The sequence below is a fragment of the Echiichthys vipera genome, assembly GCF_963691815.1.
Source record: "Echiichthys vipera genome assembly, chromosome: 11".
NCBI classification, from domain to species: Eukaryota; Metazoa; Chordata; class Actinopteri; order Perciformes; family Trachinidae; genus Echiichthys; species Echiichthys vipera.
The window spans coordinates 18734563-18746827 of NC_139836.1; the positions used below are offsets into that span (position 1 = coordinate 18734563).

General features: G+C 41.9%; 1 protein-coding gene across 1 annotated transcript in view; it reads left to right on the top strand.

Moving 5' to 3' along the window:
- spock2 (SPARC (osteonectin), cwcv and kazal like domains proteoglycan 2) overlaps positions 1 to 11418 on the top strand; it is a 32242-nt gene extending 20824 nt beyond the window's left edge. Inside the window, exons 3-10 of the mRNA XM_083923044.1 lie at positions 4505 to 4619; positions 4936 to 5041; positions 7172 to 7280; positions 7488 to 7622; positions 8209 to 8427; positions 8905 to 8967; positions 9879 to 10010; positions 10570 to 11418. Of these exons, the coding sequence (XP_083779170.1) occupies positions 4505 to 4619; positions 4936 to 5041; positions 7172 to 7280; positions 7488 to 7622; positions 8209 to 8427; positions 8905 to 8967; positions 9879 to 10010; positions 10570 to 10709 (1019 nt within the window). The 3' untranslated portion in view covers positions 10710 to 11418. The remainder of the gene's footprint in view (positions 1 to 4504; positions 4620 to 4935; positions 5042 to 7171; positions 7281 to 7487; positions 7623 to 8208; positions 8428 to 8904; positions 8968 to 9878; positions 10011 to 10569) is intronic.
- The last annotated feature ends 847 nt before the right edge of the window (positions 11419 to 12265 follow it).

Sequence of the window (12265 nt, forward strand, 5' to 3'; positions counted from 1 at the left end):
AATATAATAGTTCCATATGTGCCTGTCCGTGTTAGTCTGCAATGTGCACCAGTAAGTGAAGCAGTGTAATAGTCGATTTCTGATCAACCAACAGGTGAGAGGTTGACCCGATGACACACCCATGAAAAAGAAATGTCTAAAGCAAAGAATACAGAAATAAATAAATGCATAAATAGCTTTTTTTAAAAAGGATTAAATAAATGTAAAAATATATTCAAAATGATTTAAATAAATGTAAAAATAAATAAATACATTTAAAGATTACTAAAAAATAAATTATGAATTATTAATAAAAAAGTAAATACATAAAGAAGGTAAATTAAAACAGAAATATCTATTCATGTCACATTTTCTCAATAAGTTAATGTCTATATTTATTTTTCATATTATTTTTGGTACATTTAATGGCATATTCATTTATTTATCGAGTTATTTATATATTTATGTATTTTTATTTCATTTTGGCAGGTTCAATCCTCCATAAATGGCGACAGCATGCCTTTGTGGAAATTTGCATTCAGGCACTGCAGTGGCTGACTGCAGCGTGAGGGTGAGGTCCGGGTAATCTGCAGTCGATTTCTACAGTCAATTCATCAATCCAACAACTGATTGAATCACTTCACTCTTAAGACAGTAAACACAGGGGAGGGGTTGTAATTTGGACTCATAAGAACAAACAACACACACCCAAGTGTTTGCGTACAGCACTCTTTGAAGACCTGATCCTTTTATACATGAGCTTTCAAGTGTACCTTGGATTTCCAGAAACTTATCTCCACCAGAGAGGCCAGGTGAATAGTGAATAGACACTTTCTGGCAAATCAATGGTGTCAGATCAATGGCAGACACTAAGGAGATGGGAAAACACGCTGAGTCCACACTTCACAAGGTCTAGAGTTTGATACCTCGTGAGGCTTTAGATACAGGTCCTTATAAGTGCACGCACACACGCACACGCACACACACACACACACACACACACACACACACACACACACACACACACACAGAGACAGATAGACAGACAGACAGACACATACACACACACGTATGCACACAGATTTGGTAGATTGCCCTCAAACGTCTTGTTGAAGCCTTTAGCCAGATTTTTACCCACCAGTTCAAAACTCAACGTTGAGGCAATCAAGTAACTCTTATTTTTTTGTTGGAAAAATCCTGCCCCAGACTCTACCCCTACCAGGGAGTCTGCCCACCTCTGTACATGCTGTACATATCTTGTGTCTGGACATCTCCAAAAGCAGCTGTAACAATCCTTCTTGGGGGGAACTGCTGCCCTTCTCACCTTCACACTCCGCAAATGTGTCCCGCGTCATCCCTTCCCGCTCTCTCTCTCTTTAGGTCACCAGGGGCTGCTTCTGTCAAATTCAAAACCCCACAGCCTGCAAAGGGATAAGCGCGTTAGCTACTCCATTTCTAGATGGGTGTTATGTATTCTCATCTTCTTGCTACTGAATCTCCTCTATTCAACACCCTCTAATCACGCTCCAAAATAAGTCCTTCACATTATATCTAACTGTAGCCTCATTTTTTTGTTAGCCTATTTCCCTATTATTTTTTGTGTCCATGTTTTTCAGGAGATTAAAACTGCACTAATAAATATTTGTATGTTAATGTAATAGTTTGTAAAAAAGAAAAATACACTTATTCACTTTTTTAATTCATTCAAAGCCTTAGCGAGCGGCTTGCTCCATAGCTGCGCTCATCTCATCCGCGTAAGCCACTGTTGTTTCCACTGAACAGTCGCTTCTCGTTGCGTCACACTTCGAGCCGCCTCAAAACCAACGCTGATTGGTTCGGTCTCTTGGGCAACCCCAAATTTTCTTTGCTGCAAGTTACTAGACTGATCTGAGAGTAAAATACAATGGAGCTTGCGAGGCTATGCAACTTTACAGTTTTAGTTAAGTCTCACTGCTCATATCAAGCTGGTTTCCAGCCACAGTACGCAATTATTTTCTGTGAACTCACTATATACAAATGTTCCCTGCTACCTGCAGTCAGAAGAAGTTAGTTACGACTAGCTATTAACATAGTAGAACATTGAGCCGCCAGGCATTTTTCTCAGTAGTTGACAGAGCTAAAAGGAGAGTTAATATTGGACTCAACATTCATCAGGTGGACAGAAAACACGACTCAAATAATGCTAACATTGCCCCATGTTTAGCCTACTAGAAGCAACTTTCGCCATCGCAGGGGACAATATGTCATTGTTGGGTTTTCAGCTTGTTGCACTGCCTGCTTTCCAAAAAAATCTATTAATGCAGGTTAAAGTCTAGACCTTTATTGTCCCTTGGTTATTTTTTTGTCACAGTAGCAATTCAAGCCTCTTTTTGCATTAGCTGGACTCACAGACATCTCAGAGACATCACTGCCTCACTGCTACCTAGAAGACAAGATAGCACTGATGATATTAGACAGAGAGCATAAGTAGCAGATAAGAGGGTTGATGATGAGGATGTGGCCTGAGCTCTGCTTCTCCTTATCCTCAATCTGCAGGGATAAACCTCATGCAAATCTCTATTGGCTTAGATTGAAGCACAGGGAGCCTAATTAGGAGAGGTTTACTGCTGCAGGCATTAGTGTAGTACAAAAGAGGAGACTTTAAAAAAGTAAAAATGCAAGTAGGTGGGTGCATCTGGGGTTGAATGAAGAAAGAGTAGATATGCTGTTGAAAACAATAAGCACACAGGCAGAACATGGATGAGAATACAAAGTGAAGATGTCTGATTTGAGAAGAAGGAGTGCCAAAAGAAGGAAGACAGGAAGATTGGTAGAAATGATTTCTCTACAGGGGGTTTCAGAAACAGAAAGGGAGAGAGTTCTCAGAAACACCAGATTGAGCTGCAAATCACAGTCAACCCAGAAATGATTCCCCGGACCGCGGAGAGCCTGTTGCTATGGAAACGTCATCATCGCAGGCACTGCTTTAATCCATGGAAGCCTGTTAAGTTAACATGAGGCTCAGCCAGCCAGCGTATGCTTCTGTACTCACAACACAATGCCGCGCCAGCATTGTAGCCGACAATATTTATTTACAAATGGTTTGCTATTATAAGGCAGGATTATCTGCTCTCTGTTTGTATCCTGCTTCTTCAAGTTTTTTTATTTATTTTGCCAAAGTATTGGTTAAATCTTCATTGACGGATTGCAAAAGAACATCGGTTTGTGTACCCCCCCCCACTGACTGAACTGTTTCCCCATTAGCACCTTAATCTCCTTTGCTCCTTTGTGTCAGGAAGTATCGTAGGAGTTTAATTTGCTGCTTCACCCTGATTCATCTGATGCACTGGTGTGAATCAGAAAAGGCATGGCAGTGACAAAAGGGGAGACCAAGAGCTAGAAAGGCGGAGACAGCTGGCGAGAAAAGCTGGGAGATGTGCGTGATACTGTACACAGATACTGACACACACAATCAATGCCGACCGGGATACAGAGCGACCGGAGACTAAGGCTCCACTGTTGACAGTCTAAATGGATGAGGAGTCTGCATCTGGGCATTAATGCCTCTGAGCCTCACTGTGTCTCAGTCAGAGCAGTCAGTCAGTCATTCTGTTATAAAACCAGCTCAGTAATGACAGGGGGAGGGTGTATTGTTTTGGATTTGGTTCTTAAATCAGATATCTGTCGATTCGCTTTGATAATCCTGTGATGTTGGTAGCATCAATGTATTCAGCCACCGGAGAGGACAAGAGAGGATATCCTAAGCCTCCCTGCAAAATTAGTGCCATAAAACAGGATGGATACAGGGGAAGAGCAGGGGATGAATACAAGCCTCTGTGTAATGTAGATAAAACTAGAAATAGCAGCCTGTGAATGATCTGTATTTCAGGACTTTGTACTGATGGATAGTGTTGGTGAATAAAGGCCGGGTATGTAAGGAGAATAGAGTGTGACGTCCAGGTTGGTTTTACGAGGCCTGCTAGGAACAGACAGCTGTGACATATGAGTGTGTGTGTAGGGGCGCTGACACACGGTCCAGCACTCTGCTAGCAGAGAATGCGCTGGATGGATGGATGGATAGATGGATGGATGGATGGATGGGGCAGAGTGAGCTTCATCGTAACAGGTCAGCTAAACTGTATGTTTAAAATCGTATTTAATGAGGTAAATAAGAAGAAATCTGCAAGGTGTGGCAATCAGACTTTCCTCCTGCACAAATCAACTCAATCAAAACAATCTCAGGTGCATCAGAAACAAACTAATCTCCTTCATGCCACTAAAAGCTCGTTTCATTTTTGCAATCAGAATTATGCTTATTTTTTCTACCCTCGATAAAGCACAAAATGCCTCAATATCCATATTTGTTACAGTGCAAGACCAACAGTTCTGCCCCGCTCTCATCATTTAGACTGACTCAGGTTATGTTGAGCAAATACAGGAAAGAGATGTGGGATTTGAGGCAGGCAGTGGATAGTAGAATGATGGGCAGAGAAAGTGAAGCAGTGACGATCCTACAGTATGCATCTCATTTTCATTTTTTCCCCAGATGTAGACACCACCAAGGACCCCTGTCAAAAGGTTAAGTGCAGCCGACACAAGGTGTGTATCGCCCAGGGATACCAGAGAGCTGTGTGCGTCAATCGCAAGAAACTTGAACACAGGTGAGTGTGTGCAGCCACTGGGCAAGAACAATCTTCTCTGTTAATGCACTAACATGAGGTCAACTCCAGCAAGTTTACAGTCAGTGGCTTGTGCTGGTCTGGGTTGTGGCAATAATAAAGCTTGTTTGTGCACCGGTGCAGTACGACTGCCTGCTGTTTAATGATAAGCTAATACATTCAGACAACATGGAGGAGGGCAGTTTGCTTCGTGCTCAGGTTGGTGCTGCTGTGTCTGTACTCTGAATTAGCACAGCAGTTGCTGTCTCAGCTGGACTAAGTGAGGCTGAAATGCTTGTGTCCACTCTCTTTCCTACAGGCTGAAGCAGCCTGCTCTCAGGTCTCCTGATGGAAACTGTCAGCCCTGTCCCATCTCCTCCACTGGGCCTGTGTGTGGATCAGACGGACGGAACTATGCCTCAAAGGTACACTGAAATACATACATAGTATATATACACATGCATAAATACATAAATACATACATACATCCATACATACGTACGTACATACATAGATACATACATACATACATACATACATACATATAGATAGAGATAGGTACATATGTACATACATACATACATACATACATAAAGATAGAGATAGGTACATACGTACATAGATGCATACATACATACATACATACAAACTGTACATCAATATTATCAGTTTATCTCCCTTCAGTGGTTTTGTGTCTCGATGATGTTAATACATAGTTCAATAATACATCATTCCGTAATAAAAACAAATCAAATGAATTATTGAAGGTTTTGTTTTACACATTTAAAGAGTTTTATTGAATACTGCTATATAAATTCAGTAGCCAGTATTAGGAACACTAATGCAGTCTACAACCGTCCTGCAATAAATCACTATCTTCATGAAGGTTATAATGTTCAGTTTTTGCGAGAGTGGGTGATTTAACTTTATGGTCATTTTGGAGGCTGCGGTTGAATGATGTTGAAATGAAGGTAGAATAAATAATAGAAACTCCTGTCAGTATAACGCAATAGAATTCAACAGCAGCACAAACTACAGCACGTAAAGTAAAGCAGAGCATAACCACTCTGAATGAATGCCTTCATCTGGATGTACACCTAAATGTCCCATGAAAAAAAAAATTAAAGTGAGATTTCCTTTTATATTTATTATTATTATTATTATTACACTATTACATTTATGCACAGAGACATACAGAATTGATCAAACCAACAAACAACAGCCACAACTACAATACATTGATGCAGACCAATATGACACATAAAGCAATGGCTAGAGGTAGAGACTGTGAAAGTATCAAAATGTTTATTCGACAGAAAAATGTACACAGCCCGTATTCAGAAACTGTGTCTTTAAAACGTATGCACAGTTATGATGTCACAAGTATACTATGTATAGGTAGAAAGTGCCGCTACATTGCCACTACAGTTATCCCCCAACTGCAATGACGATGCCGAGACGCTGAGAGCGCAAATTTTGGAGACCCGGAAACTCTGACCAATCAGAGAGGACTGGTGTTTTACAGGAGGGGGTGTGAAAGAGACAGGCGCTAAAACAGAGCACAGAGGGTGAATACAGGTATATTCAGACAGACAGTGTGAGAAAAATAATATTTTTTAACGTTAAAACATGTAAACATGTTCTAGTAGAAACCCAAAATACAAGCATATACCTGAAAAAGAGCATAATATGGGACCTTTAATATTTCAATTACACCTTATTTCTTCTGCCCCCAGTTGGCCAAAAACGATCAATGCAGGCTTAACCTTTAATACACAGAGAAATATCAATCCTCTGGCTCAATCAGTATAATGAAGATGCGTTTTTTTGAAAAGAAAAAGATGGTAGGGCTAACCACTGGCCTCGTGTAGGTGGAGGCTTGGAATCGTTGGCAGTGGAACAGTACAGCATCCCCCTCAACAAAGAAGTGAAAATGATGTACGTGCCTGCATCACATATGTTCTGTATGCTTTATATTAACATATGTTGTGTTAATAAGATTTGGTAAAATAGTCTTTACACCTATAAGCGTCTAGCATACAGACACATGCATATAAACTGTACATATGTACAACAAAATGTGCGTCTGTCAGGTGCTGGTACATGTATTCACAGCTCTGACTTTGTGTTATACACATGCTAACATAATGTAGGCCTACTAAGCATTGTGGGGTAAATAGTGAGACACAGCTTGCACATTCAGAGCTGGAGAGAATCTCAGGGGAGAAAAAAAACGAGACAAAGAGCCAAGATATATAGCCTCGGCAGGACCAATTGGTGGCTTGTGGTGACAGAATCCCATGTGTTTATTGATTTATGCTTTGTCTTTTGGATCGCTATTCCCGACCTTGTATGCAGGCAGAGGTTGGAAAGCACATTCAGTAGCAAGTCTCAGATATGAATTAAGACGCGGTGTCGGTCACCTCATGAATATTTGATCTACGTTGCGGCAATAAGTCATTTTACTTCACCTTTGTGTCCCCTTGTCGATGTTGCGGATGTTGGTGTGTGTGTGTGTGTGTTTTATTGCATGTATGTGTATGTTTGTGTTGTAGTGCAAGCTCGAGCAGCAGGCGTGTCTTACGGGGAAGGATCTTTCGCTGAAGTGTTCAGGTCTGTGTCCGTGTTCAACTGCTGTCCCTACGTCCATGGAGAGTAAACATGGTAAGATCAAGCACACACACACACACACATACCCACAAAAAATACATATATTTAATATGAATTCACCTCCATACAAGGCTTTTTCATCCCTGTTTTCTATTCTGTATCTCTGTCACCCACACACACACACACACATACGCAATCATCATAACAACATGAATAGGTGTAACAAATGTCCGATTCTTCCTCTCCATCTGGCCTCCACAGAGAGCTGTACTGGACAGGATCTGGCTGATCTCGGGGAGCGTCTGAGGGACTGGTTCCAGCTACTGCAGACTAATGCCAAGCAAAACAACAACAGCAAGACTGGGGCCAGAACCACTGTAGCCAGCACCTCGTCAGGTTAGAGCTGCTACTGAATGAATCCATGCATTAAGTGGGAGTTACAATATTATAGTTACAGGCTGTATACTTTAAGAAATGTCCAAACGTGTAAAATCCTCACAAATTAAGCTCCATGCTGCTGGTGCTGCTTGCACCTTCATGTTTTCTGCAGCTCTCAGAGGATCAATCTTGCAGGCAATTGCTGGATATCAAACACAGTTGAAAACAGTTGCAGGGCTGGAAAGTCTTCACACTTCGAGATAGCATTGCATCACAAACAGGACCATGCTGTGCTTCAAAGGAAGAGGACGTGAGCCTCAGGACCACAAGTTTGTGCCCGATAAACACCAAAGTTTTGATCGGGCTGTAAAGTGAAAAGTGGGAAATCCTTCCAATAGGTTGATAAAGCAGTTTTTATGGATGTAACATTTTTTTGTTTGTTTTATTTTTGGTTGAAACTGGTGACATAATTAAGAAAATGAGTCGCATTGGAAGCAGCCAAGAGATCATTCTGTGCACACTGGCATGGTTTCAGTTTCCATTTGTGCAGCTGTCCCCTGATGAAAAAAAAAAAAAGAATATTTGTCTGTCTTTGTGTTTGCAGTGCTGGACAGGAGCCTCGTGGCCAGCTGTAAGGACTCCATAGGCTGGATGTTTTCCAAGCTGGACACCAATGGCGACCTGTACCTGGACCAGGCTGAGCTGGCCGCCATCAACTTGGACAAGTATGAGGTGTGCATCCGGCCCTTCTTCAACTCCTGCGACTCCTACAGGGACGGCAAGGTCTCCACTGCCGAGTGGTGCCTGTGCTTCTGGAGAGAGAGTGAGTATTTTATCCAAGCGTCAAGGCGGTCAGCTGCCATCGGGTGTGGCCACCTCTGTGTTGTCCGCTGTTCCGTCACTACTTGTCTTCCTCCTCACTCTCCCGTCACCCTGTGGGCGAAACGGTCACCGCAAGGAGCTAAAAACATTCCTGCTGCTTATTGACAGCCCGGTTCTCGCACAGCTCTTCAGAGACCGAGCCTGTCAGCCAACCAGCCAAGCAGAAACTAGGTCTCGGTCTCAAGCTCATACAGATCTCTGTTTGGAAAAAAACACACACACTGGGATTGATTTTAAAATTGCAGAAGGTGATTCGAAAACATTGATTACACTCAGAAAAGACTTTAATTTGGAGTGTTGATTGTTTCTTTCTTTTTTTTACAGATTTTAGGTCGTCGTCTTCTCTGTTCTGTCTAATTGTGCCTAGGAGTGTGCTTTGTTATCTTGTAAAAAAAACAATATCTTCTGTCCTTTTAAGAGCCACCCTGCCTGGCTGATCTCGAAAGGATCCAAGTACTAGATGGCGGCAAGAGAAAGTTTGGTAGGTATCTGACTTCTAATAAGAGCATTTCAGCCCAATTGCATCTGTCCTTCTTGGAGGAGGGATTTCTTCCAGCAGATGACAAGCAGGAGGTGGGGATTAGTCCCTGATCAGTCTGGTGGATTAGAACTAGATACTGACAGAAGGCAAAGGAAAGCAACCATCAGTGTGTCTTACATGTATGTGTGAGCGGGTGAACGCGTGTGTGTGTGTGTGTGTGTGTGTGTGTGTGTGTGTGTGTGTGTGTGTGTGTATAAGTATGTGCGCACTGCAGATTTTGGCTGGCTGACTGGGCTCTGACTCAGGACTCTCCAAGGACACTGAGCGGCGAGCAGAGGGGCAGTCTGCCAACCCGACACTCAGATGTTCCCTTGAAAGATTGGACGGACAGTTGTGTTTTGCCCTGTCTCATTCGTGTTTGACGTTATTATAAAAGTAGCCTCTGAAATATTTAACATCATGACAAATCCCTTCATCTCTCGAGAGCATGACAGTTTACTCTCCTTCAGGAACACAGCCTAAAAGATAGTGATGATGTTGTGCTTGGTTTTCTGCACTGCTATGGCTGTATTATATATTCATGTAATGGTTCAGAAATGGAAAAACTTTCCAATCTTGTGTCCCTCCTTTATCCCATGATGATTAGCTTACACACCCACACCATCCCGGTATGCTGCAAAACGCTTGCTTCATACTTATTCGCCCCTATCTTGCTCCGTGAACATATTTGTATTCATGGAATATGGAATTGGCTGCCACATATGCTGCATGCATTACACTCTTACTTAGCCTCTGCGCCATGTATGATTAACCATGATGCAGTATGTGTTCATCTGCTTCTAGATTAAGGTCGCTTCACCATACTCGACTCTTATCTGTGTTTTGTTTGTCTTTTTGCGTGTGAATGCCAGGTCGATTCATCCCGAGCTGCGATGAGGACGGCTACTACAGGAAGCAGCAGTGTGACAGGGGAGAGTGCTGGTGTGTTGACCAAAACGGAGGAGAAGTAGCCGGATCTAGGATGCGTGGCAAGCCAGATTGCGGTAAGTCCTGCAGGTTTCAGCTGTCAATTTATACATGAATAGAATTTAGAATTGGATGGATGGAGAGAAAAAAAACCTCAAAATGTCTGCCGCGGATTGGCCCATCTCTCTTCAGCACCCCCACATGCATTCCGCACAAGGCTTTCTTTATGTTGAGGGGAGCTGAGGGGAGCTGCAACATAACTCTTTACAGGGTCCAGTGCCACATTCATGTGTCCGGAGTCATTTGCATTCTAAAGCGCTGCTTGTCGCTGTGAGAAAAGTCTTTCAAGATAAATGAGGGCTGGTTGGACTGAACCTGGGCCTGATAAGAATGGGTCCCCTGGCAAGGTTTAGAAATAGCTATTAAAATCCAGACAAAGTCAAACACCCCCTGTTTTTTTTCACCATTGCAGTCAATGTTTTTAAATTAATTTCAGCATTTATCATTGATAGAAAGGACTCCATTTCTCCAGTTCAGAGGAGACCATTTTTTTTTACAGTATACAAGATTTCCACAGTGGATAATTCAATTGTCCTGCATCCCTCCCCTGAACGTTCTCTCCCCGTCTCTCCACAGATGATGAAATGGCATATTCAGGTGATGTCGGCAGTGGGGTTGGGTGGGAAGACGAGGAAGAGAAAGAGGCTGAGGAGACTGCAGAGGAGGCTGAAGAGGAAGAGGTGGGAGAGGTGGATGACGGGGGCTATATCTGGTAAACGTGTAGTCCAACCTCTCTACAGGAGCATCTTGTTGATTCCAAACACACGCAGATACACACACAACACACACAGATACTTCAGAAACATGGACGTGGTGAAGCTCTCACTCAGAACAACACTGGCTTATGAAAAAGAGAGAGGTTACATGGGTTGGGGGAGGGAAGATGCATATGTTATGGGCATATTTAATGTTACCGGATGTACTTTAAATGGGCAGGGGGAAGGGGACATATCACTTTTAAGACACGGTGGGTCTGGAGAATTTTGTCCCTCATGCTTGTGAATCTTTGTTCTCTTATGTTGTAAGTCCTTTGAATTATCTTTGAGCAGTTTTAGCTGATGCATAATGAAGACTTAAAGCAACTGCAGGTTCTTGTCACGTGCTTGCATTAAAAAAAGAAAGACTGGGTGCATTTCAATAGTCGAAATTGGCTTCTTTCATCTTTTCTTTCTGCCAATTAACAACATTTAGATAACAGGTTTTGATTTCAGGCAGGAAACAAGCTATAAAGAGAGGAAGCCACGTTAGACTACTGAAAAGCACCCTCTGACTTTATCCTTTTCATGTCATTCGCTTCGGCTCATACAGTATGTGACTGTAGTCATCCATGACTTATTAAGAAAAACAGTTTCTCACGCATCACTCTTTAGCTTGTATATAATGTGTGTATCAGAAGACAGAGTGTCACATATTAGTCCCATTAATAACGCCTTGAAAGACTGGCAGAATATACTGCATTGTTGACAAGTGTACATCGTATCATAATGTGGATCAATTATTGTGTTTAATAAAAAAAAACTAAAATGAAATAAACTGGTCTATGTGGCCCAGCTGGCTGCCGTACATGTGAGTCCGTGCTTTTGTTCTCTCTTCATACCTTCTCAAATTTTAACACCATTGTGATCCTCGAGCGGTGTTTTTCAGTGTCAATCATAATGTGTTATGTCATCTGTAAACGCTGGAAACGGACTCCAAGCCGACTCTTTGCATCTCTGCACCAACATTACAGCAAGGAAATGACTGTGACGTCCCTGTAGCGCCACTTTATACCTATATAAAATATAGTTGTGACATCACAACCGTACAGAATTTCTGACTCTTGTTTAAAGACAGTTTCTGAATACGGGATGTGTGCATTTCTCTGTGGATAGACCGTTTGGATATTTTCACAGTATTTATAAAGCACACTGACCTGCTTTATAATTTTTAAAAAAGATACAGAAATTTCCCTTTTTACAATATGGGACCTTTAAAAACTGATTATTGCTGTCACTTAAGTCTAACAGTTGGGTGATATGATGGATTTTGGATGATTTGTTGCCGTCAGCTTAATAAATGTTAAACTAAATTCAAAGTTCAGGTGCAAACTATTATTATAATAACATCTTGTGATGCATATTTTTGCATCTTAAAAACTACTGTTTCAAAGATAAAACCCCCTGTTTTTTGTGACCTATCCTCTGAGGAGTAAATCTTATTATCAGCTCACTTTTACTCTTGCCTAACTTCACTCTGGAGTGGAGTGCAGCATATAGCTATGGGAAAGCAGCAG